Source organism: Fusarium flagelliforme (assembly GCF_020744385.1).
Source record: "Fusarium flagelliforme strain FIESC 12 MPI-CAGE-AA-0113 chromosome Unknown B0J16scaffold_2, whole genome shotgun sequence".
NCBI classification, from domain to species: Eukaryota; Fungi; Ascomycota; class Sordariomycetes; order Hypocreales; family Nectriaceae; genus Fusarium; species Fusarium flagelliforme.
This window is the reverse complement of record NW_025763504.1, coordinates 3,508,192-3,533,932: the sequence shown is the minus strand read 5'-3', so window position 1 is coordinate 3,533,932 and position 25,741 is coordinate 3,508,192. Positions and strand designations below refer to the sequence as shown.

The window sequence follows — 25,741 nt, the reverse complement described above, 5'->3', positions numbered from 1 at the left end:
CCGGAGCTGAAGCGGATGAGTTATTTTGTAGATAAGAGGCGATAGCTGAGTCTGGGGTACATGTGTACTTTGGCAGAGCGGCCGGAAGGTCCGGAGGACGGTCCGATTCAGCAACCCTACATCTGGATATATATCATCGGGGGCTTGGACGTTGACGTGGAGATTGCTTCAGATGGAACAAGGAATATGACTTATCTCGGGATTGTTATCTTGTTGTTGGTCGAGCATGAAGCTTTGATCAAGTGACAAGAAATTTGAACCGAGGTGTCGCCATTCGCGTAGGATCTTTGATGTCGATCTTGATGCCCAAATTACTCGCTCGACATGATTCACCGGCCCTCCTGAATTAACCGCGTAGTTTCTCGATCGATACGGTTTCTACGGAGTGAGGGCCGTTGTGGCAAGTCCTATTCTCAAGGATTCGGGATTTTTGTCGACATTGTACGCGTCTCAGCCGCAGCCGAGGGACAGAGATTATTCGCGAAAAGTCCAGCAATATTTTCAGCGATTTATCCACTTTATTGGACTCTTTGTTCTTACCGTCAAGAATATCAGAGGCAGCTGGATTTGTCGCGATCTCAGTGTCTTCCCTCTGATCTTCTAACTAACGCGTAGGAATACCTTGTAATGCTCTCTATCACCTCTCGCCAGTCTATCCAAGAACCAAATCGATACTTTCCAAGTCCAGTTCATTCCACTTCTCAACATCGACCTGTCCACTGGCAAGCCGAGTCGCAACCCCATCTTTCCATTCCACCCAAAGAACCAAATACGTATCCTTCGTCAGCCTCTGACTCCAAACCTTGGTCACTTCATCCTGTGTCCTGTAGTAGGTCCTGATTTTACAAACAGCTACCAAGTCAACAGGCAACCCTTTTTCTTCCTCAGACAGCGTTTTGGGGAAGCGAGCAAAAAAGCCCTCGTTAACTAAATTCAGAAACCCAACCTCTTGTCCCTGGCTGTTGTACAGTCGCGCGTCCTTCCCTTCACCTTCCTTTTGACAGCCCCAGAGTTGAGCTTTGTGAGTCTTGCAGAAGAGATATTCTGTTTGCTCGGGCATATCGGGTAGTGTCGTTTCGTCTACCGGAGTGATAGGGAAGGGATAGAACCATCCTTTTACTTCCTCGTAATCCGTCTCAGGCCAGTCCTCGTGCTTGAAGACAAATTTGTCGCATCCGTCGGGGTATAGGTGAGGTCCGTCATCCCAAGGTGACTTCTCTGGGGCTTCGTGACGTGTCCATCCTGGCGGTAGTGGTCTGGTAAAATCCTTATAACTATCCCGATTATCATACCATGTAGACCTTATTCTTCGCCATTTCGAAGGCGGATCGGTTGAGGAGTGACTTGTGTACCATTCAGTGATGGGCGTGGTCTCTTCAATGCCTTCGTCCTCCCCGCCCAGCATCATCAGCGTTGCTTCAGGCCCAGCCGGCTCTATATCACCCATCCACCCAATCCATGACCAAGACGGAAGACCAGAAGGTTTAAGTTGCACACTTTGAGGCCTTGATGAGTGGACTCGTCTTTCCAGGTTTGTTCTTGGAAGGAATGGCTTCCAACCAAGACCTCGCTCAAACATCATCTCTGGTATCCCGTATAAGAAACCACCTTGGAAGCGACGACTCAGCACAGACAGAAATCCTGATATCGCTGGTAGGGCGTCTTCACCGTAGCGAAGTTCCATGTCATTGTACCGTGATACAAGCAGACTGAAAACAGAACAGTCAAAGAACCCGGCTAATAGAATTCTCAAAGAACTATCTATCGTCCCAGTTGTGTAAGGGTCCTTCTCAAGCCAAGATCTCGACGCAGCCTCCTCATGCCAGACACTACGTTGGCACTGCCAATGAAGTTGTTCCTCGTGGAAGGCGAGCTTACGAGGCGATAGTCTGAGTTCTTGATAGATCCAGCCTCGTTCGTAGTATGGCAGCCAGGCCTCTGCTTCAAACCCCATGTAGTCCTTGTGTAGAAGCTGTTGGTCTCCGAAAGGGACTAGAATTTGCTTGAGCTCTCGAGGTGCTGATATTCCCTTGATACCTGAGAGACCAGTCTTAGAATCACCATCTGCTGCTACGACTGTGAGTATTGCGTTGGCGTAGATGGCGCCCATGAGTGATAACTGCTTAGTCGTTGATTCATCGTTTCCATGGGTAATGCATAGTGCATCAGCCCAAAGGTATCTCTCACCGATGACGGTAGTCAAGTGAATGGCGTTTCGTATGATTGGTGAGACATACTCTGATAGGGCTGGAGTGTCAAGTGCCTCTGGCACTTGAAGTCTTTCAAGCACAATGGGATCAATCAAACGGCCAACGTGACCGCCATATGTGTAGCTGAGCGCTACATAGTCACCATCGACAGTCCCCGGAACGAGGCACTTTCTCTGAACATCGATCAACCAGGCAGGTCTCGCCCTCCATATTCTAAGCGGATTACTGCACGAAGTCCCATGCGATGAGAGGCACTCATTCTTCCACTTCTTGATCACACTCAAGTCCGCCCACTCAGGGTCCAGGACGCGAGCAGTAGCGTATTCAGAACCTTTATCAACAAGCGCAAGACTCCAGCCAAAACCACAATGGTTAACAGTCTCATCGAGACGAACAAAACTCCCACGTGAGTCAAACTCAACCCTCACTTCTCTGGACTTATCGTTTTCCTCCTCTCCATTCTTGGTGTACTCCAAAAAAGCTTCGATGAGGGGTTTGTGATGAGGGCATTTTGTGGATAGCGCTTCTTCGAAGGACCCGAGGCTGATCGTGTGCTCGAATTTGTCATCGCTGGTTAGTCTTTGCCATATTGTCTGGCATACTTCACAGCTGGTTACCCAGTCTGGTGTTTTGCCTGAAGACATTGCAGGAGGTTGAGCTGTCTCAGAGGCTGAGAGGAATGGTGTCGAGTGAGGGGCTGGTATCTGCACTAAGAAGACAGGGGTTGCGATAGGACGATTGCGACATACACTAATTAGCAGCGACAAGTAAGTCACCTATATCTCCGAAACCCTACTCGAGATCGGGGAAAATACCTTAAACGTTGGCTTTTTTACAAGTTATCAGGGTTGAATTGCCCACAACTGCCTAATACCACAGCGAAGCACAACAGCAACAATATGGAAGGTTCATGGTCACCTCCCAAGGCCTCCCCATACAGCAGGTAGCAGGTGTGGTATAGTTGAATTACGCCTTCGCCTCGATGATTTCTCCAGCCTTCTCGGTTCATCTGCAACAAGGAAGAATTACACGCAACTCAGTGTGAGATTCAAATGCTCAAAACGACTTGTACCTGTATGATGGTAAGATCGTTAAGCAAAGCCCAAATGTCTCCTTTACGCCGCATTGCGTCTTTATGAAAGTCGAGTGATCCCTCGCCTATGTACACCAGTGACTTGGATGACATAGAAAGGTGGTTAGAAAGTGACTGATCCGATCGATCGCACGTGCAATGGTGCAATATTCTGATCTTGATTTCACATTGCCTGTTCTGATTAGAAGGCGTCATCAACTCCGTTTTCAACAAGGATAAGGGTCTCATTACCTTCATGACGTGGATAAATTCATGCGGCTTGTCACTCAATCAAAGATCCGACAGAAGCTTGTCCCTTGGATCGGACGACGGATAATAGACATGCAACTGTCCAGTCTTTGGGTAATTAAGCTGATGGGTTAATTCTGGCTGGTATATTGTCAGCGGTCGGCCTCTCAATTTTCCGAAACCCCTTTACGTCAACCTCGATCCGGTATGAAGTAACTATACGGAATTAACATCGAACCAGTCATAACACGCTCCTTCTCCGGACCCGGGAATGAACACGTGGATTAGCGTTCTGCGTCCACTCTATTGTCGTATTCTTTGGGCTACCTCTATATCAAAGGCCAATAAGGCTCCATCGTAATAAAGATCTAGATCTATGACATATACCATTGCCTCACCGACATTCCCATGATCCAGTGGCTTCAAAGAACAATGAAACGGCCATGTGAGAAACCGGAGCATGGTCTCCGTCAATCTGACATCTTCGATCTAATCTAACCAATACTAGCTACTCTATGCGGGGTGCCGTGACGATCAGATGGTACCTGAGCGTTAATCTCCAGGGCGATTTAGGGCTGTGAAATTAACAAAAGCAAAAGTCAATGACCAGTTTAACTCCATCGACAATAGAAGCCAACGACTACTCATGACGCTGATATGTGTACTTTTGACGTAGATCTGTTGGTTGCGGTCTGAGCTTCACGCGTAGTCGCAGCGCGACTTATGTCGTGACGTCAATGAATTCATGTCTTAACAAACATTTCTGAGAATTGATGAGGATGATTCTGTATAAAGAGGACGACCGAGACGCTGCGAATTCTTCTTTTCGTTCATCATCACACTCACATTCTATCAATCAATCAAAAACTACAACTACCACTTTCAACCTTTCCTCCCAATCCAAACATCAACATGTCTGACTACAAGCCCACTGGTACAACTCCCTCATCCATCTCACTCTTCCCATTCAATCACTAACAACTGTTCAGAGCACGACGGTCTCCGCAAGGACGGCCAACCCGACCAGCGCGTTGGCACCGGCGAGTTCGCCCATGGCAAGGTCGACCCTCACCAGGCTGGTGAGCAGGGCGGCAAGACTTCTGGCGATGGAAGCAGTGGCGGTCTCGGAGCTTCCAGCAGCGATGGTAGCGACTACAAGCCCACTGAGCACGATGGTCTTCGCAAGGATGGAAAGCCTGATGGACGTGTCAAGGGCAACTAAATATCTTGAGAGCGTTATACCTAGCGTTATGATAAGCCAATGAATGAGAATTGTTAACACCCGAATATTTCTATCCACTTTGGAATGTGATCGCAGTGCTTCGACTGCCTTGTAATTATGAATCAATTTTCTTTCCTATCGAATTATTGCTTTCCTGTCTAAACTGCGGTTTAATGCCAGGAAGGCAACTGTGCGGCATGCTAAAAGGGTTGCTCTAAGTATTTACTGATTATTGAACCCGAAGATAGTTGTCCACATAATAACTTCTGAAGAACTGGCCGCTAGATGCGCCAATCGATTATTATATAAATAATGATTCCTTGGCTTTTAACTTAAAAGCATCTAGCAAACTCACATTGGCCCTTGCTCGCAAAGTCATTAATGAGTCACATAGGTTTTTGATCCGAGATGTTAGTACATCCGTGTTTACATGCTGTATTCGTCCATTACTCCTGCTAAAAAAAAAACGTCATTGGTAAGATTTTACTTCCCCTCTGATAGCAGGCGGCATAATAAGACGCTTGGCAAAATGCTTACCTGACGGTTCAGCCAATCAATTGCCATGTACCTGTTGTCAAAAAAGCGCGCCCTTGATGACTATGACGTCTGACCTACACAATGTCATAACGTTGAAATGCTGCTATATATCTAGAGGCAGTCTCAAACTTTGAGCTTCAATTGTCGGGGTAGAACAAAATGGACCGTAGCTTCGACATCACAACCGGCTCTGGCGCCGCGTCCATTCACGCCGGGATTATTCCCCTGGAGCCTCTGCCCAAAACGAAGCTAAGAGGAGCCAATCTCACTCAACCACCTACCAAAAGCGACAGCCTACCCGATGTTCCGGTCTTGGAAGACAACAGCAGTAATAATGCCTCCAACGAAGAGCCATCAAGCGCCCTTGGAATCTCCAAGACAAGGGCCGTAATCGTCATCATCACCCTCGCAGGCATAAGCTTCCTCAACACAATGGGCTCAGGCATTCTGATCGCCGCCCTCCCCCGCATAGCCCAAGACGTCTCCCTCTCAGAAAATCTTATCCTCTGGCCAGCAGCCGTCTACGCGTTGGCAGCAGGTTGTTTGCTCCTCATTTTTGGCGCGATTGCAGACGTCGTAGGCGCAAAGTTGATGTGGGTTACTGGCAGCTTCCTTTTCGTCATCTTCACATTGGCTGTTGGTTTGGCGCAGACTGGTATTCAGATCATTCTTTTTAGAACGCTACTTGGAGCTTCTATTTCGATGTGTCTTCCCACGGCGGTTAGTCTGATCGCTAATACCTTTCCGAAAGGACCTTGGAAGAATGTCGCTTTTGCGATTAATGGTATGGGAAGTCCGTTGGGTTATGCGCTCGGTCTTGTTCTAGGTGGTATCTTTACGGATACTATTGGATGGAGGTGGGCTTACTACATGTCGGCTATCATCAACTTTTGCTTATCGACCGGTGCGATATGGTCGTTACCTTCCGTCTACACTGCATCCGAGAGAAAGTGGACGACCAGATTGAGACATGAGATTGACTGGGTTGGCGCAGCGACTATGAGTGTAGCGCTTGGCATGCTGCTCTACGTTCTGGCCATGATCTCTTCGTCTTACAAGAGACTCGATGATCCAGCCAACATAGTGCTCTTGACGATTGCCATTGTCTTGCTAGCTGCTTTTCCGTTCTGGATGGACCACCAAGTCAAGCATGGAAGACCGGCTCTTATCCCGAACAGTCTCTGGCGCAATCGGTCATTCACATCTGTCTGCATCGCTGTCTTCTTATGCTGGGCTTCACTTAACGGTATCGAGTACTTCACGACTCTATAGTAAGTCCATCAAACCTTATTAAGCCATCAGCCACTAACCGTTCCAGCTTCCAAAAAGTCGAAGGTCTTTCAGCTCTCCAAAGTTCCCTTCGTTTCCTTCCCCACGTCATAATGGGCGTTGCAGCAAACATCATAACAGGAATTCTTATCGCCAAAGTCAAAGTGCGAACACTGGCTGTTGTATCAGCCCTAATAACCATGGTAGCTGCACCACTTATGGCTACTGTCGACGTAGGTGAAAATTACTGGCTTGCTCCATTTTGGGCCATGTTCCTTTCGCCCGTCAACCCAGATGGTAAGCCCCCGTCAACCAAAATTTGACTAATGATACTAACTCAATTAGTCCTCTTCACCGTCTCGAATCTCGTTATCTCCGACGCTTATCCGCCTGAGATGCAGTCCCTTGCAGGCGGTGTGTTCAATGAAGTAGCGCAGTTTGGCAATTCAGTTGGCCTGGCTATCACTGCTGCGATCGCCGCATCTGTCACGGAGCACTCGGGGATTACGGCTAGGGAGGAGGCGTTGATGAAGGGGTATAGAGCGGCTTTCTGGACTATCTTTGCTAGTTGCACTACTGTTACGGGTGTTGTTTGGCTTGGGTTGAAGAAGGGTGGTATAGTTGGAAGGAAGCAAGACTAGTTAGCGATCGACGTAGCGGGAATGAGCTCCAAACTGGTTGTCGGAGAAGTTGATTCGAATCGCTAGAAAGTGTTAAAATGAAGGTTAGCTTGTTGAATCCTGGTAGAAGCGATCCCGGGGGACTTCCGTGACGCTCACAAGCACTTGTCCCAGCTCAATTTGATAGCATCTTCTCAATCTTAAAGATCCCCAAGGCCGGTAATCATCTAGCAGATCACCAATCTTTCTTATTAATTGAACTGACAGAAAATTCTTTTCCGTCTGTAATGGTTGATTCAGCCTCGACTCAGCACGTGATTCGTTTCAGATCCAAGCATCTCAATTGGTTCTCATCCAAAAACAGTCTAGACGATCCATCCTCATCATCTCGGCCTTATCATGTCGATCAACGAACTAAAACGGGCGGATCAGATCAGGAACTTTCTAATCCGCAGACCGAATTCTTTGAAATCTCCCATTCTCCGATATCAGACTGATTCAACCTATCATAGTCCGGGGGGATGAAAATAAACTTCGATAGACCCTCTTCTTCAGCCCTGAAGGATCCACCGCGGAGCCGAACTTCAAATTGAGGCTTGATCTTAGAACAAGCCAGCCATCTGTCCGGGAATGGGACGGCTTCCTGTAAGCAAGACCACGTTTTTGTGGCAAAAAGAGTTAACGGGGCCCCTTTGTCTAGAAGAAGTCACTGAAGAATGTTCAGTGGATGATTCGAATTAGTCGTTGTCATTAGGGGTTGGGTGGTTTAAACATGAGACTGCGCTAGGGAGGTGCGGAACCGCAGATGCAGACTCTAAGCTGGGGTGATACCAAGCTTTGGGTAATGGTATCGTATTCAGATTTGATTCATGACTCGTCTCCAGACAGATCTAGGTATCATCAGTCATCAGAAACACTGTCTCTCAGAGCTGAGTGTAACGGCGAGAAGGAGATGTCTCATATCATCAGATCATCTTGAACTGTCTATACAGAATCTGAAGGAATCCCCCATTGCTCCGTACTAGGGTCTCATGCAGGTTCTCGTCCAGTTCTCCGCGGGGTACCTTGCCTTGACACAGTAATACTCCCAAAAGAGATGAGTTTGCGACCTAAACACCGGACGACTGGGAGATGCCCTGTAAGCAGTTAGCAAAAGATCTTCGCCGGTCCGTAAGCCGCTGCATAACACTAACTTAGCCCAACTGCATCCGCAACACCTCTTCGTGGCCCCTGAGTCTTTCCTAGCGTGCGTCCCTACCTCAAATATACAATGCATCTGTTCCTCAAAGTTCGTGGTCCCTGCATACCATCCCTTCTTTCCTTTCACGCATTCCTTTGTACCACTTGCCCAAGATGGGCGGTCTCTTGTTATCAGATACCTACGAGTTCCACAAACCTAGCACCAATGACATGAACATCGCCAGTATCGCTTGGGGTTTCTCCCTCGGCGTATCCATTTTTAGCGGGACGAAAGCTATACGCCAGACTGTGCAGTCGTGGAAACGAGGAACCAGAACGAATATCTACCTTGTTCTGCTTTGGATGGAGTGGCTGAGTAGTGTGATTATGAGCGCTATTACGTGGTGTTATCTGCGACAGTATATACCACCTGGCTTTCCTGTCTTTTTCGTCATTGGTATGTCCAATCTACGGTCTATTTGGGAGGGTTACTAACGTGCTGGTACAGTTCTGCTCTGGGCTATCCAGATCCAAACGCTGCTTCAGATTATCATCAACCGAATCTCGATCCTTATGGTTAACCGGAACAATGCCAAGAAACTTAAGCTCGTTACCTTCCTCGTCCTACTTGCTATCAACATCAGTGTCTTCTGCGTATGGATTCCTGCTCGATTACAAATCAGTCAACAGTTCATCAGCGTCAACGCTATCTGGGATAGAGTCGAGAAGGGAATTTTCCTAGTTGTCGATGCAGGATTGAACTTTTATTTCATTCATCTCGTCCGCTCACGACTTATTGCCAATGGATTGACAAAGTACACTCGTCTTTACCACGTTAACTTGGTTATGATTGGTATATCGATGACCATGGATGTAAGCACAGCCCTACCTATTATCAGTGCAGATGACTAATGGAACAGGTCCTCCTCATCGCGATGATGTCCCTACCCAACGACATCGTCTATCTCCAATTCCACCCCCTCGCTTACCTCGTCAAACTCCACATCGAAATGAACATGGCCGAACTGATCACCAAGGTCGTCAAAGCGAGTAACCCCAGCGGCTACGACTACTCCAATTCACGATCTGGTGGAAAAAGTGGCGCAAAGACTGCGACCAACAAGCGAGCCACATCAATGTTCCCCGGTGGCAATCTTACGTACATCGAAGCTGGCGAGAACATCGAGTTGCCGGAACGTAAGGAAGATGGGATTAAAGTGTCGAGGACGTTTCAGACGACGCAGGTTGAGACTGTCAAGCCGGACCGGGATCGTACAGATTATGATGATCTTCAAAGTGAATCAAGCTCTACGAGGAACTTGAAGGAGGAGCATTTCCCTCTGTAGAATACTGGTCACATTTCTTCTTACCGATATCTTCTTTGGCGGGGTACCCTTCATGTCAGCAAATTTTTACTTTCCATAGAATATTTAGATTACCCATTAATATTAAATCTCTCATCAAGACATGAAGGATTCAATGTGGACCTCAATCATCCCGTGACAGGATCCTTGTAAAGCCAATGCACTGGGAGCGGCTCCGCTAGACCGGCGAGGATGTGGCTTTTTGGCGTCAGCCATGACTCGTACCCATCGAGCCTCATCATCAGGCATTTCATCAAAACACGGTATTCGGGAAAAGCAAAACTGCCTCACGTAGTGATATCGTGGAGACCTAAGACAACGATACGCGAGGGGAAAGCCCAACTCCACCACATCGTGCCATCCATCGTGGGTACAAACGCGCAAACTGGAGGTTTACCCCAGACTTCCCCAGAATCTTTACGTAAAGAAGCACCACCATGGCGGGAAAAGTGGGTGGGAAAAGACCCTTTGAACATAAATCTCAGATTCAGGTGATACAGCTTCTTTGTTCTACCTTCAAGTTTCCCATGCCTTGTTGTTGTTGTCTCTGATGTCACTCTTGTCTTAGCGGGATAAATAATGTTCCGCTGTGATCGGTGATGTATGAAATAACCCGGAACCAACAGGATTTGAATTGGAGCGTCTCTACTGGTCGACTCGTAACTTTGCTCAGCTGAAATGTTCTTGGCACCGATTACCTGTGGAGTCCTACAAATGCTACAGTACATACCTGCAGATAGATGTTTGCCGTACTCGGGATCAACCATGGGAGGCTAATCTGTGAGTTTGTCTTAACCATATCCCAACATCAGAGACACATAAAACGTTGACCCAAAAGATTTATTAATTCCTGTTCTTTGTCGCGTGACCAAAAGATATGTTGGTAGCCAAGATCCCCTTCCCTGCTTCCTCGCCAAGCTTCTCCTCCGCCCAAGCCAAGTGTCTTAGCATTCGAATATGACGTTCCTTTATATTCAGAACGTGATACAGGAGATGATTATTGGCTTTCAATATCTGGGCAGACGTTGCAATCTGTGGGCGCATTATTCCTCCAAATCTTTGTCTGTTTCCCTTTCCTTAAGAACAAGGCTGGTTCCTCTTTAATTCCTCTTACTTCATTCCTCGCTCATAACGTGCCAATCTTCCTCCCACGTTTCTTGTCCCTCTTTACTGGAACACATAATTTGCCTGCCATGGGCTTCTTATCAAAGATCGGAAAGATTGTGGCACCTCCACCACCGCAATCTGAAGAAGGACGTGACCAATGGCCCTCCCGCACAGCCTACCTCCTTGCCTCTTGTGGTGGTGCGGTGGGAATGGGAAACATGCTCCGATACCCGTCCCAGGTCTACAACAACAGCGGCTTGCAATGGTTCGTGCCCTATCTCATGGCCGTCTTCCTTCTAGCCATCCCAGCCATGGCGCTGGAGATTGCCTCTGGTAATGCCTACCTCGGCGGAACCGTCGTTGCGTACAACAACATACACAAAAGACTCAAGGGTACTGGCTTTGCGCTCAACTATGTCGGCTTTGTGGTGGTTACTTACTTTGTGCCTATTCTTGCTTGGGCCATGGTCTATTTCCAAAAGTCCTTTACCAGTCCGCTTCCTTGGGCGGGTGATACCGAGAATTGGTTCATGTATGAAGCTGTCGGCGCTGTTGATCCTGATACTTCTGGGAGATGGGTCGTGTACCCTGGTGTTTCCCTCGACGCCCGACTCGTCGGTTGGAACGCATTCACCTGGTTCACCGTCTGGATTTGTATGTTTCGTGGTGTCGGACTCACCGGTCGCGTCGTCTACTTCACTATGGGTCTTCCCGTTATAACCGCCATCATCCTCATCGGCCGTGGCGCATCTCTCCCCAATGCAGGCGAAGGTATCAAGATGTATTTCGCCAGCTGGCACAGCGATAAGCTCGCCGGTACTAAGATCTGGCGTGACGCCGTGGGCCAGGTCTTCTTCTCAACGGGTGTCGGATTCGGATACTACACTGCCTACGCCTCGTACAACCGGAAGTACTCCAACGCGGCGCAAGACGCTTGTATCATTGTCATCTTCAACTCGTGCTTTGAGGCTTTCGCCGCGTTTGCCGTCTTCGGTATCGTTGGATACCTTGGTATGAAGCCCGAGGAGACTGGCGAGATTGGTAGCTATGGTCTAGGTTTCATGACTTACCCTGAGGCGTTTGTTCAAATGCCCGGGTCCAACTTCTTCTCGTTCGTCTTTTTCTTCACCATCATGCTGTTGGGTATCAGCTCTTCCTTTGCCATGCTTGACGCTGTTATGACTTTGATCCTAGACACTCCTTTTGCCAAGAAATGGAGTCGTCCATGGGTTGCCACCGTTATGATCATAATCTGCTTCCTTGTCTCTCTTCCTCACTGTACCCAGTTTGGGTATTGGTTCATGGACGGTGTTGACCGATGGATCAACAACATTGGCCTTGTATTCGTTGTATGGGCTGAGTGTGTTGGTTCCACCACCTTGTACAGATACCAAGATGTCGTCGGCCAGGTCGGTATGCCTTCTTGGGCTTCATACAATGGTGGCTTTTTTGGTGGTCAGCTTCTAGGTATCATCATTGGTCACACAGCTACCCCTTGGGCTGGTGCCATCGCTGGGTTCGGTGTCTATTTCATCGGTCTCGCCGCTTCTCTTGTTCTCGCAAGAACACCGGATGCATATGGCGGTCCCCGACTCATGACTAAGAGCAAGATGATGTCTGTCTTGTACTATAATGCTTTCTACTCGGTATGTCGAATTCATCAACCATGGAAAAGATACTAACATGGCATAGGGCAACATTCTTCGTCATGACCTCAACACCGTCTGCGGCGTTGGCAAGAACTGGTCCCTCCCTGTCTTCTGGGCCCCCATGCTTCGCTACGTGACGGGCCCCATCCTGGCCATCATCTTCAGTCTAGCATACCCGACCTTCGAAGAAGTCAAGAACGACCCCCTCTATATCGTCGGCTTCATCGTTGCCCACTGTCTTCTCTTGTGGATCGTAATTGGCTTCGTCTTCCCTCGATGGTATGACATCTTTATCAAGCATGAGCGCAGGGAGGACTGGAAGCAGCCTTATGCTCCCAACATTCTGCGCGACACTACCGATGGACAGGAGCCTGGCAGCAACGAGGCTGCTACGTCCGAGGCTGCCATGTCAAGTGAGACGTCATCGAAGAAGGACAATGATACCATGTCTAGGCAGTGATTTAACTGGATGTTATCTGTAACATTGCTTGAACATCACAAGTACACACATAAATCATAAAACGAGTGACAGATTTTTTAAATGCAAAAACAAAGTACTATCTTTAGTCTTAAAACGAGAGGACAGGCTACAGACCCAATAACCATGAATCATATCCCATATACCAACCCTCTCTCCGTTTGTTTATTGTTTATTTTTTAAACTTGGTTTGCCCAAGTCAATCCGCTCTTGCGATTCTGCACAGGACGCTCCCTGACAGGCTCTTCATCATCGGTCCAGTACTGCGTCTCCTTCTGAATGGGCAGAGTGTTAACCTCAGGGCCCATGCTGCGGCTGAAACGGTTGTAGGCGATGAAGGTGTCGGCGTCACCAGCATGGGCGTTGGTGGGTGTGGCTGCGCGCATCGAGACACGACGAACCTCGACGGCATCATCCTTGATAACTTCCTTGCCGGTGTAGTGGTAGAAAATGTTGAGAGCAGGGATTGAAAGACCGTGGATGACGATAGAGAAGAGAACGAGCCAGTAGACTGTAGGTCCCATGGCTCGAACAAGGTTGGTCTCCTCGTTGTCGCCCTCGCCGTCGTGGGGAAACAAGTGACGGGCGTGCTCAACGTAGAAAACAGCACCAGCGCCGATCGGTCCAAAGTATCCCATAAACAAGGCCTCCTTCCAGTCCTTGCAGACACCAGGCATAAGCTTGTAGAAGGCGAAGATCGCAGGCAAACGACGGAAGACAAGGACGAGGAATCCGAGTCCGAACAGGCGAGGAAGAGTAATACCGGTACCAGTGGGGTCGTTGAAGGTCTCCCAGGGGAGGACCGCGCCGATGTACATGAAGCCGCCAAAGTTGAGAAGCACGTCCATGCATGAGTTGACTTCGTCATGACGGATTTCAGTTTCTTTGAGGTAGTTGCCATCCCAGTTAAGGGCGCAGCCGGCGACGAAACAGGCGAGGAGATCATCAGTTCCAATGGCTCCGCAGCTGCCGATGAGGAAGAGGCCGAGGGCGGTGGGGAAAAGGACGTAGGATTCGCTGTCAACCAGTTTGCTGTGGTGATGTTAGTTTGAGTCAAGATAAATGGCTGGGTGGACGTACTGCTTAAGAGCGAACTTGATGCCCTTGCATGCTCCATATCCAACGACGGCACCGTATGCAATGGACAGGACGATGGTGTACAGCCAAGTCTCGACGAACCAGTTCATAAGAGCCTCGGTGACACCACCACCAAGACGCCCGACCTCGCCAGCACGAGCCATGAGAGCGTGAGCTACAGCTTGGCCAGTCTCGGCAGCACCATGTTCAACCGCAGAGCTAGCAGCATCAGCAGCCTTGGCGCCAGCGCCAGGGATGTCTGCATGTTGAATCAGGTACGTAGCTAGCATGAGAAATGGAAACCCAAAGCCGTCATTGGCACCGGCCTCGGCAGAGATAATCTCACGTAGAGGTCGAGCGACGTATTTATCAGCGAAGGGTCCCTTGGCGATGGCCTGAGATAGAATCGGGTCGGTGCAGGTGACGCAGGATCCGATGACGAGGGCGGCGAGGAAGGTGATCTTGGGGATGGTGAGCAGAACACAGGCGGCTGTGCAGAGCCACATGACTGTCATGATGGGCAGAAGACAGAGCGCCATCTCTTTCCATCGTGTGAGGCCATACTTGGCGGGGAGTTGATAGCCTGCGATGACAAGCTGGACGCCAATCATGACGCGAGCAACGCCCTTTGCCTGTTAGTATGACCCTTGATCAACTGTTGTGAAGACTCACAAGTGTGATGGCACTGGTCTGGCCTGGTTCCGCAGAGCCCCATCTCTCGGTATCTATGAACTTGGCTGCTATAGGACCGAGGCAGACTCCGATCAAGACAGCGGGTACTGGTATATGTTAATTGGTGTGATGAAGTCAAGAGGAAGGTGTACGGACAGGCTTCGCCAAGATACCAAGCCTGCTTGATCTTGACAGAGATGATACCGTAAAGAACGGTGAAAGCGCCTAAAGATGCATAAGTCAGAGATGCCAAGTCGATGGTGGATGGGTCGCCAAGAGTGAATACGCACCCAACACGCTGAGCACAACGTTCAGCTCACTCAAGTTTAAGACAGGCATTTTGGCGTCCTTTGATATAAACAAACAGAAAGACAGTACAAAAAGAAACAGAAAGGAAAAGGAAAAGAAAAAGGAAAAGAAATAGTAAAAAGAGGTCCTGCCTACGAAGAGAAGAGAGAAAGGGAAGATGGAAAGGAAATTAAGCCAAGCCACTTCTTTACGGGATCTCTGTTGATCTTTTAAAGACAGTGCAAGCAGCCGAGATAAGAGCTATACTTGATATTGAGAAGGGCTTAAAGCTAAGGGAAGGTAAGGTCCGAAACGGGCAAAGCACCAAGCTACGGACGTACCTAGATAGAAACACCAAGTCAAGAATAGAGACAGAGAGAGGAACAACGAACTCAAAACACTACAGCGATTCAGTGCGTCTCACCAGATTCTTCCAGGGCTGTCTTCAGTGGTTGATAGCATAGCATGAAACTCTTGGCAGGAGAGGCCGCTATTGTCTTGGCGTCTGGGGCTGTCTTGGCGATCACAATCTAGGTCATGACTTGGCTACAATATCACTGGATGCTTGGGACATAACTGGATACCAATATCTGTGCTGAATGTCTCTGATGAAATGAGGTTGAATGGGTGAGATTAAGCTTAAAAAGAGGCTATTTCTGGGGACTGCACAGCCGCTCGGCAATTAAAGACTAAATAGAGATAAGGACGCGCGGTTACAAGAGTCAGAGGCAGAGTCAGCCCCTGCAAGTAGTAAATGAGGCGATTGGAGACTCTTTTGCCTCTGTCTGTTTCCGCTCCCCCACGATTTCCGCCCCGTCGTCTCAAGTCACAGCGGAGCCAATACCGTGACAGGAGGCCAACTGTCTTGAGACAATGCAATGCAGATCATCTTCATTTCTCTTCTTCGTCTCTTTTTTTAAGCATAAAGGTTGTTATTAACCTACGTCAGTGCGGGATCAGCGTTGGTGAAACAGCGCAAGGCCGCGCTGCGACTCGTGTCAAGGGAGAGGCGCGTTAGCCTTGATACCTAAATTCGAGAGGACTTTTTGATCCGGATCAATGTCGTGTTCCGCTTTGAGCAGAATCATCCATACAGAGGGAGTTAATCCTTGACCTTTGAGGGATGCGATACGAATATCCCTTCAAACGGGGGTTTCCCGTGGGGAGGTTTGCCGCTTATCTATATCGATCTAAGATCCAGGGCAGTTGTTAGTTTCATCGTACGACTATGTTTGTGTCGGTGTTTTTGTTTTGAGCCAAGGTCTTTGAGCGGTGTCGTCCTACAGCCTAAATTATCACTGCATGCAGCACGAAAGCAATTTTTGGTAACACATGATGCATGTTAGCGCTTTGGAAGATTTTTCATGTGGTAGTTATTTATTTTTAATCCAACTGACAGACGTTCTGTTATGTTGCGTCGCGTGTGACTTCGCCAAATATAGAGGGGCTGTTGAACACAGAGAAGTGATGCAATTCAGAGCTTTTCAATTTGAACAAGGAGTACATGAGCAAAGAAAAGTATTCCTGACTTTTGGCAACCAGTAATAAGATGATTTTCCAAGATAAGTGGAAAACAAACCAACATTGAAGCATCAAAGCTACAATCCACGACTAAAAACCAGCCAGTGCCATAGGGTAAGTTCAGCGTAGGCATGCCTGTAAATGCACTAAAAATACACGCCCATCCTTCTGTAAACTAATCCCTAACCCAGTCCACGAAACAAAGTCTTCTGTGTTTGTTTTGTCACATATCGCGATTACGCAAAAGAAAACTGAAGCCGGGATGAGCTTGAACCGGCCTGTGCGAAATGCATCTTATCACTTTGTCAAAGGATCGGGTATATACCAGGATGGATGCTGAAACTTGTCATTATTCCCATCTCATTCGCTGTATCGTAACTTCGCAAGAAGGGTCAAAGTGGGGAGTTGTTTCAACGCATTTTATTCGAAACCGGAAGTGTATCCTAGTACTTGGAATAACGATAGAGTTATGTGTCTCTCTCTTGCTGTTTTAATTAACTTCTGACGGTCTGTTCGCGCTTGGCAGGTTTTATTGCAAATCTGCCGAAACTATCACTTCAAAGGTTTGAGCTGATGCCGACAAACTCATTCTTCTTTCTATTGATGATGAGCGGACTAATGGGCGATATTCTTGTGGTAAACGGTGACAGAACGCACAAGCAGACGTTGATATGGGAAGGTGACCGTACTAGATCAAAAGCCATACATTCGATACTAATCCAAGGTCCTCGATATCACTAACTAACAATTTACATACGATCTCAACAAAGCAACTAATCTACAGAAGCAGACCCGAATATCGATATATCCACGCTTAATCCTTCTTGAAGCCTCGAACCTGTTGAACCTCAACCCCCCGAATCTCGCCCCAACTCTTCTCTTCCTTCGCCTTCCACTCCTCAACCAATCCCCTAAAGTCCGCGGGTAAATAAGGCGACGTCAACTCGCTAAACCGACCTCCCTTTCTCTGCGTCTCCAATCCAAGATCCCTCATAAGCATATTACAATATGGCAGCCCTTCAAACACAAGGTCGGGCAAATCAGCACCGTATCCGCAAGGATATCGCCACTTGCCCCATTGAGTGTGCAACATGATCTCGTCGGTGATTTCCTTGTCGGAGGAAGGGATGCTGTGGATCTTGTTGGCGAGGAAGGCCGCGATCCAGTGGCCTTGGATCGTAGCGCATGTTGCTGTGCTGACGGTTGAGATCATACCTGCGAAGGCAAGGTTGTTCGCTCGGACTGCCCTAGAGGGAACCATAAAACGATAATATCGAAGAGGGTCGGTTTCCTTAGGCTTGATGTTCAGGTCGGGTTGGGCCTTGAGACCAGGGTATAAAGAAAGGACCTTCGCGTCCGCAGCTTGGTTAAGAGCGCGCTTCTTGGCGTCCGAGTAAGGAAGAGTGAGTTCATCTTCTGCCAACTTGATAGTAGACTCCTTCTTCCAACCCGTCGAGCAGATAATCGCATCTGTATCAATGACCGCTCCAGAAGCAAGAATCGCCCGTCGAGGTTCAAGAGACTCAATATCATCGATATGAACCCTGATCTTGCCCTGCTTGACAAGATCAAACAGGGGAGTATCGTAGTTCAAGATACTAAGTCCACTGCCAATCCAAAAAGCAGAATGCCACGGCTTAAGCTTCTTCAGTTCAGGATGCGAGTCATATCCATTGGCAGAAATGACATCCCCGCTAAGTGCTTTCCAGAAACCGCTGACGATGAGTCTTCCCAGGGATGTACCATGCAGAAAGTTCCTCACGCTGGAGAACCCGTCGGCTTCACCCCAGGGACAAGGGCTAAACCAGGTCATCCATCTGATGTTCAGGATCTGATCGAGGCGCTTCTTGAGGGGTGTGACGAAGGGTGGTGCGATCCAGACAGGGCCGTTGCCTGTTGGACGGACGATCAGATCGACTTCTGCACCGTCTTGGACGAGAGCGTATGCCACGTCGAATGCAGACTTTGCACCGCCGACGACGATAGCGTTCTTGACCTTCAGGTTGGGAGCTTCCTTGCAGAAATCCTTGGCATGAAAGAGTGGCGCATCGAACTTCTCCGCGTTCTTGTACTGTGGCATATTCGGTGTCGAAGTCAAACCAGTTGCAAGAACAAGCTTCTTCGTTTCAAGAACTCTGCTCCCTTGGCTCCCCAACACACTCAACCTCCACCCATCGCCCTCCTTCTCCACACCTTCAACAGCGGTATCAAACTGGATGTTATCATAAAAGCCAAAATGCTTTGCGAAATCCGTAAGATAACGATGTAGAACAGCACCAGGAATATGTGTGTTCGGTCCGACGCCATACGTAGCTTCGTCCATTGGAAAGTCGGGGAATTCGTATGTTCCCTTCATGTTGTTGGACTTGAGACCTGGGTAGAGTCTGTGCTTGGACCAGGTACCGCCGACTGAGGAGGCGGATTCGAGGATTAGGAGCGATGCGGTTGGGGAGATTTGATGGATTGCTTTTGAGGCGGCGAGGCCGAACCAGCCTGATAGTGTTAGTTGGAGACATGGGGAAGAAGGGAGGAGATGTACCGGTGCCCACGACTACAATGTCATATGATTCAGTCATTGTGTTGATGTGTATATAAGATTGTGTGTCCTATTGGTGAAGGGGTATCTGATGATGATGTATTCCAAGAGGCGAATCAAGGGTCTATATCTATTTGTCGGCTATCTTCAACATCGCCGTTACACTTAAGTGCACCCCGCGTATCGTCAATGATAGGCATCTCCTTACCCCAACCAACAATCAACGGAACGATCAAATGCCACGCAATAACCATGTGGCTACCGATAAGGCTAGTCTTTACCCCAGATTAATCGTTCCGTAGCTGATGATCCCCATTCCGACCCCACGTTCCAGTGCTTATCTGGGGTTACGGAACGTGCGACAAAGATACGATAACGACAATCTGGTTCCGAAATACTGGTCCTGTGCTACTCCATCTCTTTGTTCAGAAAGTTACATCTGACTCGATTGGGTTGACTCGCCTGGTGGATCGGCGGCCGACTTACACGACTGGACTGGGTGCGGACCTTCCGTACGGAAATTCCGAAGGCGCACAACCACTAATCGTGTGTGTGATCTGAGACTACGCCTCTTCACAAGAGTCCGAAGGCGATAAGGCAAGTCCGCCAAGGACCGTAATATGGGGTAATTGATAACAGAAGGCTTGTGTATAGATAGTGTCGTCTATATATCCCATAACCAGATACCAAGTAATCTCCGAACAACCCAACCAGAAAACTAACGACCAATCATCATCATGTACGCAGACATCTCCAAGCCTCCAGCTCCTCTTCCCCAGCCCAAGCCCCAAGCCATAGCCGATGGCATCACTCTTCTACCCCCCTTGTCAAGACTAGGCCACGGACCAGGTCTTGTCATCTTGCATCCTGACTCGGAGAAGCACTTGGAGATTACTCAAGGTGTTCCTTCAGTTTTGGTCAAGTGGGCTGAGGAGGGGTATGCTGTTGTTGAGATACAGGCGAGAGCTTTGAAAGGCGATGTGTTGAGGACTGCGGTTGAAGCTTTGAGGGGGTGTGAGGGGTTTGTTAATGGTAGTAAGATTGGACTGATCTGTGAGTATTTCGGTATCTTGTGTGAACTCGGCTAATGCGTGGCAGCGTATGATCCCGAGTTATGGAGCAAGGTTGCTCCAACTATTGATGGGACAGATATAGTCGGTGCCGTGACCTATACCAACTCAGCGTCCCCCCAAACATCCCCCATTCCCACACTCACACATGTCGCCGCCCACACTGCAAAACTCTCACGCGATGGCAAATCAACGACATACTCTTACCCAACCGCCCCATCCCATCTTTTCGCCGTCCCCTTCAGCTCAGAATTTAACTACACCATTGAATCAGTGTCGCATACAAGGAACTTGACCTTCCTCAAGCCATTGATGAATGGCCCATACTTTGATCTTGAAGATACTTGGGATGAGCATACGTATTATGAGTTTGCGGACCGGAGTGTTGAGCATACTATGAGTACGATGGTGCAGGAGCCTTATGTTAATCATGTTCCTACTGTGAGTACCATTGAGCCATGTGGAAATATTCGCTAACAGGACTAGCTTACCGGTGGTGTTGGACGAGCGTCGTTAACGAACTTCTACCGTGATAACTTCATTTTTCTGAACTCTGTCGACACAGAACTTGAACTTACTAGCCGGACTGTTGGAATCGACCGAGTGATTGACGAATTTATCTACAAATTCACTCACGACAGGACTATAGATTGGCTGTATGTCTTCCCTTCACCCCTCACCTCTCCATGACGCTCTTACTGACACTGTCCTCACAGCCTTCCCGGCGTCCCCCCAACGTTCAAGAAAATGGAAATCCCCTTCACAGCGGTCGTCAATATCCGCGGCGATAGGCTATACCATGAGCATATCGGTTGGGACCAGGGTACCGTTCTTGCGCAATTGGGATTGATGCCGCAGTACTTACCGTTCCCGTATCCCGTTGAGGGACAGGAGGGTAAGAAGCTTGAGTATCGAGTTCCGGTTGCGGGAGTCGAGACGGCGAAGAAGATGAGGGATCGGGATTCTGTGCCTTCGAATGAAATGTTTAGCTACAGTATTCGTGAAGTTTAGTTGCTCAATAGCATTGATGTGTTGATTTGAACCTTGTGTCTTGTCTTTAAACATTGTATAGAATAGTCTTAACCAGGATGCACACCGAGGCCCCGATCCGACCCCGGGCCGTTATCAAGACCCCTTCAAACGCGTCACCTCCAATTGGCCACCTCATCTACCACTAGTAGACCGGGGAAGTACCTATCTCCAAACTCAAATTCCAAGGAGATACCTACCGCTGATCTTAGTCTAGTGCAGATTACCCCGCAAGGATCCAAGGTGAAAGCCGACGCTAACGCAGACAAAAGGGAGGAGAGATAAATATTAATCGCGACTGGACCCTGTTTTTACCTCCATTCAAATCCACCTCCACCAGCGACTCATTTGACATACGTGACTGCTCAAAATGTCTCAAACAAGAGTCTCAAAGAATAAATCTACAACAGAACCAACAAAACGTCGAACACCCTACGCCCTCCGCGCATGCGAAGCTTGTCGCCGTCGCAAAGGCAAATGCGATGGCCGACAACCATGTCGTCACTGCGCAAGTCGCAATCAAAACTGTACCTACACCAACACTCTAGAACAAACCAATGACTGGCAACCCCCTGCGCCCGAATCAATCTCATCAGAATCATGTCAGACGAATCAAGCAGCGATTGTGGACATGCTATCCAGTCTTCAAGCGCAGTTAAACAGTCTTGCTGCACAGGTCCAAACGCAAAGCTCGAATCCGCAAGAGGTCACGAGTCTGCCTTCGCCTGTTACTTTGATTGAGAGCGCGAGGGCTATGGTTAATAAGATTGATGAGGAGAATTCTGAGTCTACACCTAGATCTTCAAGGACGGCCGCTTCGCAGAACTTTTATGGGCCGACGTGTCCGGACTATGCGCTTAATGTTGGGCAATTGAAGCTCCGACGGGACAGTTTACCACTTCACCAGCGACAATTGCAGCTTGCGAGTATTCACGAAGACGACGCTTCAGAAGAAGGAGATCCCGAAACACAGTTTGCCGTTTCACCACGGACGGTTGACAAAGGCGATCCAGCGATGCTTCTAACTTTCCGCTCCGTCATTGGCCTACAAGAAGCCATCCAGCTGTTATACGTTTATCAAGAAGTCGTTGGAGAATTGCATCCTGTCGTGGATATCGATGCGCTTATCATGCAGACGAGATCGTGGTATGCTGATGCAGGAGCTGGAATGTGGGATGTTTTAGCTGCGAGTACAGGCGCTGAAGCATATGAACTACTTCTCATACTTAACCTCTGTCTGGCAATCGCTTTGAGGGCGGATGCAAAGACGGGGAGTGGGAACACAGAGGGTTTGTTGAGGGATAGCTTTCAGGACGCTGTTAATGCGAAGCTTTCTGCGCCCGCGAACAGTATCAAGCATGCTACGATAATATTCCTCAAGGTATGTCCATTTTCACAAGACGTATTGAGCAAGGATCTGACTGAATTTAGGGCTGGTACGACTTCTTTCAAGACATGCCACGTTCAGCATGGCGCATGTGCGGTATCGCAGGCCGAATGCTAATGGAACTGGGCCTTCATAACGCTGAAGTCTTCAAACACACGTTGAAGTCAGAGGCTGAGCGAACAGAGGCCTGTACGTTGGTCAGTAGTATTGTTATTCTGGATCGGCAGTGGAGCTATGCGACTGGTCTACCGATTCACTTCCACGAAAAGAGCTTCAGCTCCATCTCGACCTCATCGGTAAGTTCCTCGATCAATGGAGCTAGATGTGCGGGTATGTTAACAGAATAGGTCAAAAACCCATATCTGAAAGCCATGCTCTCTTTCATTCTTATAAGTGACCGCTTCAGCGAGCCTATTTCTAGTGCCGCTAAAGGCGAGGGGTATAATGATGAAAGCTCATTTGAACTTATGACGTTCCAGATTGAGCAGTGGCGCAAGAAAGCAGTAGGTGAATACTCTATTGCACAATGCCATACGTGGCAAACGGATCCATCGACAAGACCGCCTACGTGGGCTATTCTGCTTAATCTACGCGCAGAATCTGTACGAAGTCAACTCCTTAAACCGTTCTTCTTTTCAGAATCGGACATCGAAATCACGAAAAAGCACGTCCGATCAGCGACAGATCGTGTATACGACATCATTAATGTTTTGCATGCACTGGATACAGTGACGGATATATACAGAAAACAACATCCGTGTTATCAGCATATCCTCGCCTGTACAGCCGGTTTAGCATTTCTCCTCATCGCATTCATCAAACAAAACAGAAATACAATGGTTCCAGAACTCACACCAGACCTGATCGAGTCTTTAGGTGGAAGTTTCAGCATGGCTGTTGCGCTTACAACGAAGTACACCAACCGATCCCGATCTGCTCGAAGACTGGCAAAGAGGTTAATTGAGATGAGGAGGAATTTACTCAGCTTAGGAATTCTCGATGCTGCAAGTCCGGGGAGTCATGAGGGTTTAGATGGCGTTACTGAGTCTGTGAAACGAGCGAGTCTGGCGCAGACGGGGTTCACGGAGTATTCGCCATCTTTTAGTATGGCTGGTGTTGATATGGATATGGGGATTGGGTGGGAGGATTCTTTGAGATTGCAGTGGCCGATTGGGGACGTTAATCATATGTTTTCTGAGAGTATATTTTAGCGGGCGTTCAATTATATGATATTCGTTTGCTCAATACTGTCTTTGTCGTGATGATGGCGGCTGGTCGTGGAGGTGCTTTAGCCGCCTTCGGATAAGACACCAAAGCATCGGGCCGCACACATGAGTGGCAAATGCATTTCTTGCTATTGAATGGAGTCATGATTCAATCTATGATAGGAGTAATATGTTGATCTCTGATCGCCTAAGCCTTGACAAACACCCCATGATCAATCTCCTGAGCCTCGCCCTTATACTTCCACTTCGTGACGTGCACATCCCCACCCTTGGGACAATCTAAACCAGTCCCCTTCCCATTACAAGTCGCATAAGCACCCAACAAACTTCCCACAAACTGTCCAGCTCCAAAACTAACAAGTCTAGCCTCAGCAGTCGCAACAACCACCTTCTTTCCTCCGCGTTCCGCACCAAGATTGTAATGAGTTGCGTTGGCAGTCTCTACGAACAGAGACACATCTCCCTTCTCCCAACCCTTCGGCAGAGGGACGGTCTTGAGTGATGGGGGGTTGGGTCCCTCCGCGCGGAAACGGAGGGACAGGGCGGACTTTTGACGGATTATACCTAGGTCGATGTGGTCGACTTGGGTGCGGAAGATGGTTATGCCTGCTTCTTGGTCGTCTTGGGTTGGGGAAAAGTTCAGATCGAGGGTGAATTTGAAGAGGGTGTGGGTTTGGCGACGGCCGATGAAAGCCATGCCTCTTTGACCTGAGATCTCGATTTCGTTACCGCCGATTACACCTGTAACGTTGTTTCGGCTGGGGATGATACGCATGCCCTTGTTAGAGAGACTGAACGTTCCCTCTCTTGGTACACGGTGGTGAACAAAGTGAGGAGGCATGACCTTGATCTTCTTGAGATCGTAGTTATCGGGGTCGCCGTTGAAGGGTCCGTTTCCTGGGACGTTCCTCGTAGGCTTGGGAAGTAAGTTGCCAGGCATGCGGCCACGAACGGGTTGGAGTTTAGGCCACTCGCCCTTGTTCCACGTCGCGTTGAAAAGAACAGCTTCGCGACCCATAGGAGAAACACCCTGTTGTGTAATTCTTGTCGCAAGACATAGACCCCACCAGTTACCCTTGGTATCTTGGAACAAATCTCCATGGCCGACGGTTTGGAAATACTCGTCCGTGCCGCGGTTTGTCAAGATGGGGTTGTTCTTGTATGCTTCGTACGGTCCCTTGATGTTCTTTGCGCGAGCAATAGTAATAGCGTGATCTTCAGCCGTACCACCCTCGGCGATCATGAGATAGTAGTATCCATCACGCTTATAAATATGGGGGCCTTCAGGCCAGACGCCACCAGTACCATTCCAGATGTTCAACTCAGGCGAAAGCTCACCCGTCTCAAGATTGAGTTCCTGCAGCGTAATACCGTGCGTCGCAGAGTAGACCTTGCCATCATCATCCCAGAATAGATCAGGGTCGATATGGGTCGGCTTAAACGTAACAGGATCACTCCAGCTCTTCTCATCCCACGGATCCTTGGTTTTGAACACAACACCAATGATATCACCCACGCCAAGATATTCGCAAATAACGTAGTATTCGCCCTTGTGGTAGCGGATGGTGGGTGCGTACATACCCTGCTGTTGTCCGACGGTCTTCCAGCTTATACCGGGGAGTTGCTTCTCGCGGTTCCAGACATGGCTGATGAGACGCCAGTTGACCAAGTCTTTGGATGCGTAGACGGGAAGACCGGGGAAGGAGATGAATGTTGAGGTCACGCAGAGGAAGATACCGTCTTTTTGGATGCAGGATGGGTCGGAGTGCCAGCCTGGAAGGACCGGGTTTGTAAAGGTGGATACATCTTTGGGCTTGTCCGGGAGGGCACTTCCCAGAGCCAAGAGAGGGAAAAGCAACGAAATCAAGAGCATTTTGGCGACTGAGCGTAAGCCCTGACCAGAATTGTTATCGCGATAGCAGGAATGTTTTGTTTTATTTATACATGATGCAGAATTTAGCCACATTGCGGGGAAGAAC

At 48.7% G+C, this 25,741-nt stretch overlaps 10 protein-coding genes across 10 annotated transcripts; 6 read left to right on the top strand and 4 right to left on the bottom strand.

Moving 5' to 3' along the window:
* Window positions 1-513: 513 nt before the first annotated feature.
* On the bottom strand, window positions 514-2,869 carry B0J16DRAFT_333906 (heterokaryon incompatibility protein-domain-containing protein). The gene has a single exon (XM_046126905.1). It carries the CDS (start codon window positions 2,852-2,854, stop codon window positions 653-655), a length of 2,202 nt encoding a protein of 733 aa, XP_045986812.1. The 5' UTR covers window positions 2,855-2,869; the 3' UTR covers window positions 514-652.
* Window positions 2,870-4,443: 1,574 nt separating this feature from the next.
* On the top strand, window positions 4,444-4,753 carry B0J16DRAFT_380795 (uncharacterized protein; the record flags this gene model as incomplete). The annotated part of the gene is made up of 2 exons (XM_046131104.1): window positions 4,444-4,465; window positions 4,521-4,753. 2 exons carry the CDS (start codon window positions 4,444-4,446, stop codon window positions 4,751-4,753), a joined length of 255 nt encoding a protein of 84 aa, XP_045986811.1.
* Window positions 4,754-5,380: 627 nt separating this feature from the next.
* B0J16DRAFT_333903 (major facilitator superfamily domain-containing protein) lies at window positions 5,381-7,405 on the top strand. The gene is made up of 3 exons (XM_046126904.1): window positions 5,381-6,561; window positions 6,609-6,856; window positions 6,905-7,405. The coding sequence occupies exons 1-3, from the start codon at window positions 5,450-5,452 to the stop codon at window positions 7,198-7,200; spliced, it is 1,656 nt and encodes a 551-aa protein (XP_045986810.1). The 5' UTR covers window positions 5,381-5,449; the 3' UTR covers window positions 7,201-7,405.
* Window positions 7,406-8,052: 647 nt separating this feature from the next.
* On the top strand, window positions 8,053-9,824 carry B0J16DRAFT_411548 (uncharacterized protein). Its single transcript, XM_046133247.1, has 3 exons — window positions 8,053-8,815; window positions 8,867-9,231; window positions 9,279-9,824. The coding sequence occupies exons 1-3, from the start codon at window positions 8,533-8,535 to the stop codon at window positions 9,702-9,704; spliced, it is 1,074 nt and encodes a 357-aa protein (XP_045986809.1). The 5' UTR covers window positions 8,053-8,532; the 3' UTR covers window positions 9,705-9,824.
* Window positions 9,825-10,915: 1,091 nt separating this feature from the next.
* Window positions 10,916-12,938, top strand: B0J16DRAFT_411547 (uncharacterized protein; the record flags this gene model as incomplete). The annotated part of the gene is made up of 2 exons (XM_046133246.1): window positions 10,916-12,475; window positions 12,522-12,938. 2 exons carry the CDS (start codon window positions 10,916-10,918, stop codon window positions 12,936-12,938), a joined length of 1,977 nt encoding a protein of 658 aa, XP_045986808.1.
* Window positions 12,939-12,996: 58 nt separating this feature from the next.
* On the bottom strand, window positions 12,997-15,140 carry B0J16DRAFT_369073 (Cation/H+ exchanger). Its single transcript, XM_046130257.1, has 5 exons — window positions 14,996-15,140; window positions 14,862-14,930; window positions 14,706-14,812; window positions 14,037-14,665; window positions 12,997-13,988 (listed from the first exon to the last, which is right to left on the bottom strand). The coding sequence occupies exons 1-5, from the start codon at window positions 15,042-15,044 to the stop codon at window positions 13,136-13,138; spliced, it is 1,707 nt and encodes a 568-aa protein (XP_045986807.1). The 5' UTR covers window positions 15,045-15,140; the 3' UTR covers window positions 12,997-13,135.
* Window positions 15,141-17,238: 2,098 nt separating this feature from the next.
* B0J16DRAFT_300490 (uncharacterized protein) lies at window positions 17,239-19,132 on the bottom strand. Its single transcript, XM_046124567.1, has 2 exons — window positions 19,054-19,132; window positions 17,239-19,007 (listed from the first exon to the last, which is right to left on the bottom strand). The coding sequence occupies exons 1-2, from the start codon at window positions 19,088-19,090 to the stop codon at window positions 17,329-17,331; spliced, it is 1,716 nt and encodes a 571-aa protein (XP_045986806.1). The 5' UTR covers window positions 19,091-19,132; the 3' UTR covers window positions 17,239-17,328.
* A 508-nt stretch (window positions 19,133-19,640) lies between these two features.
* On the top strand, window positions 19,641-21,150 carry B0J16DRAFT_66797 (uncharacterized protein). The gene is made up of 4 exons (XM_046134256.1): window positions 19,641-20,103; window positions 20,149-20,561; window positions 20,607-20,776; window positions 20,837-21,150. Exons 1-4 carry the CDS (start codon window positions 19,788-19,790, stop codon window positions 21,129-21,131), a joined length of 1,194 nt encoding a protein of 397 aa, XP_045986805.1. The 5' UTR covers window positions 19,641-19,787; the 3' UTR covers window positions 21,132-21,150.
* Window positions 21,151-21,482: 332 nt separating this feature from the next.
* On the top strand, window positions 21,483-23,765 carry B0J16DRAFT_411543 (uncharacterized protein). Its single transcript, XM_046133245.1, has 3 exons — window positions 21,483-22,530; window positions 22,581-22,832; window positions 22,884-23,765. Exons 1-3 carry the CDS (start codon window positions 21,520-21,522, stop codon window positions 23,745-23,747), a joined length of 2,127 nt encoding a protein of 708 aa, XP_045986804.1. The 5' UTR covers window positions 21,483-21,519; the 3' UTR covers window positions 23,748-23,765.
* Window positions 23,766-23,903: 138 nt separating this feature from the next.
* On the bottom strand, window positions 23,904-25,661 carry B0J16DRAFT_282724 (glycosyl hydrolase). Its single transcript, XM_046123976.1, has one exon. It carries the CDS (start codon window positions 25,633-25,635, stop codon window positions 23,950-23,952), a length of 1,686 nt encoding a protein of 561 aa, XP_045986803.1. The 5' UTR covers window positions 25,636-25,661; the 3' UTR covers window positions 23,904-23,949.
* Between the last annotated feature and the right edge of the window lie 80 nt (window positions 25,662-25,741).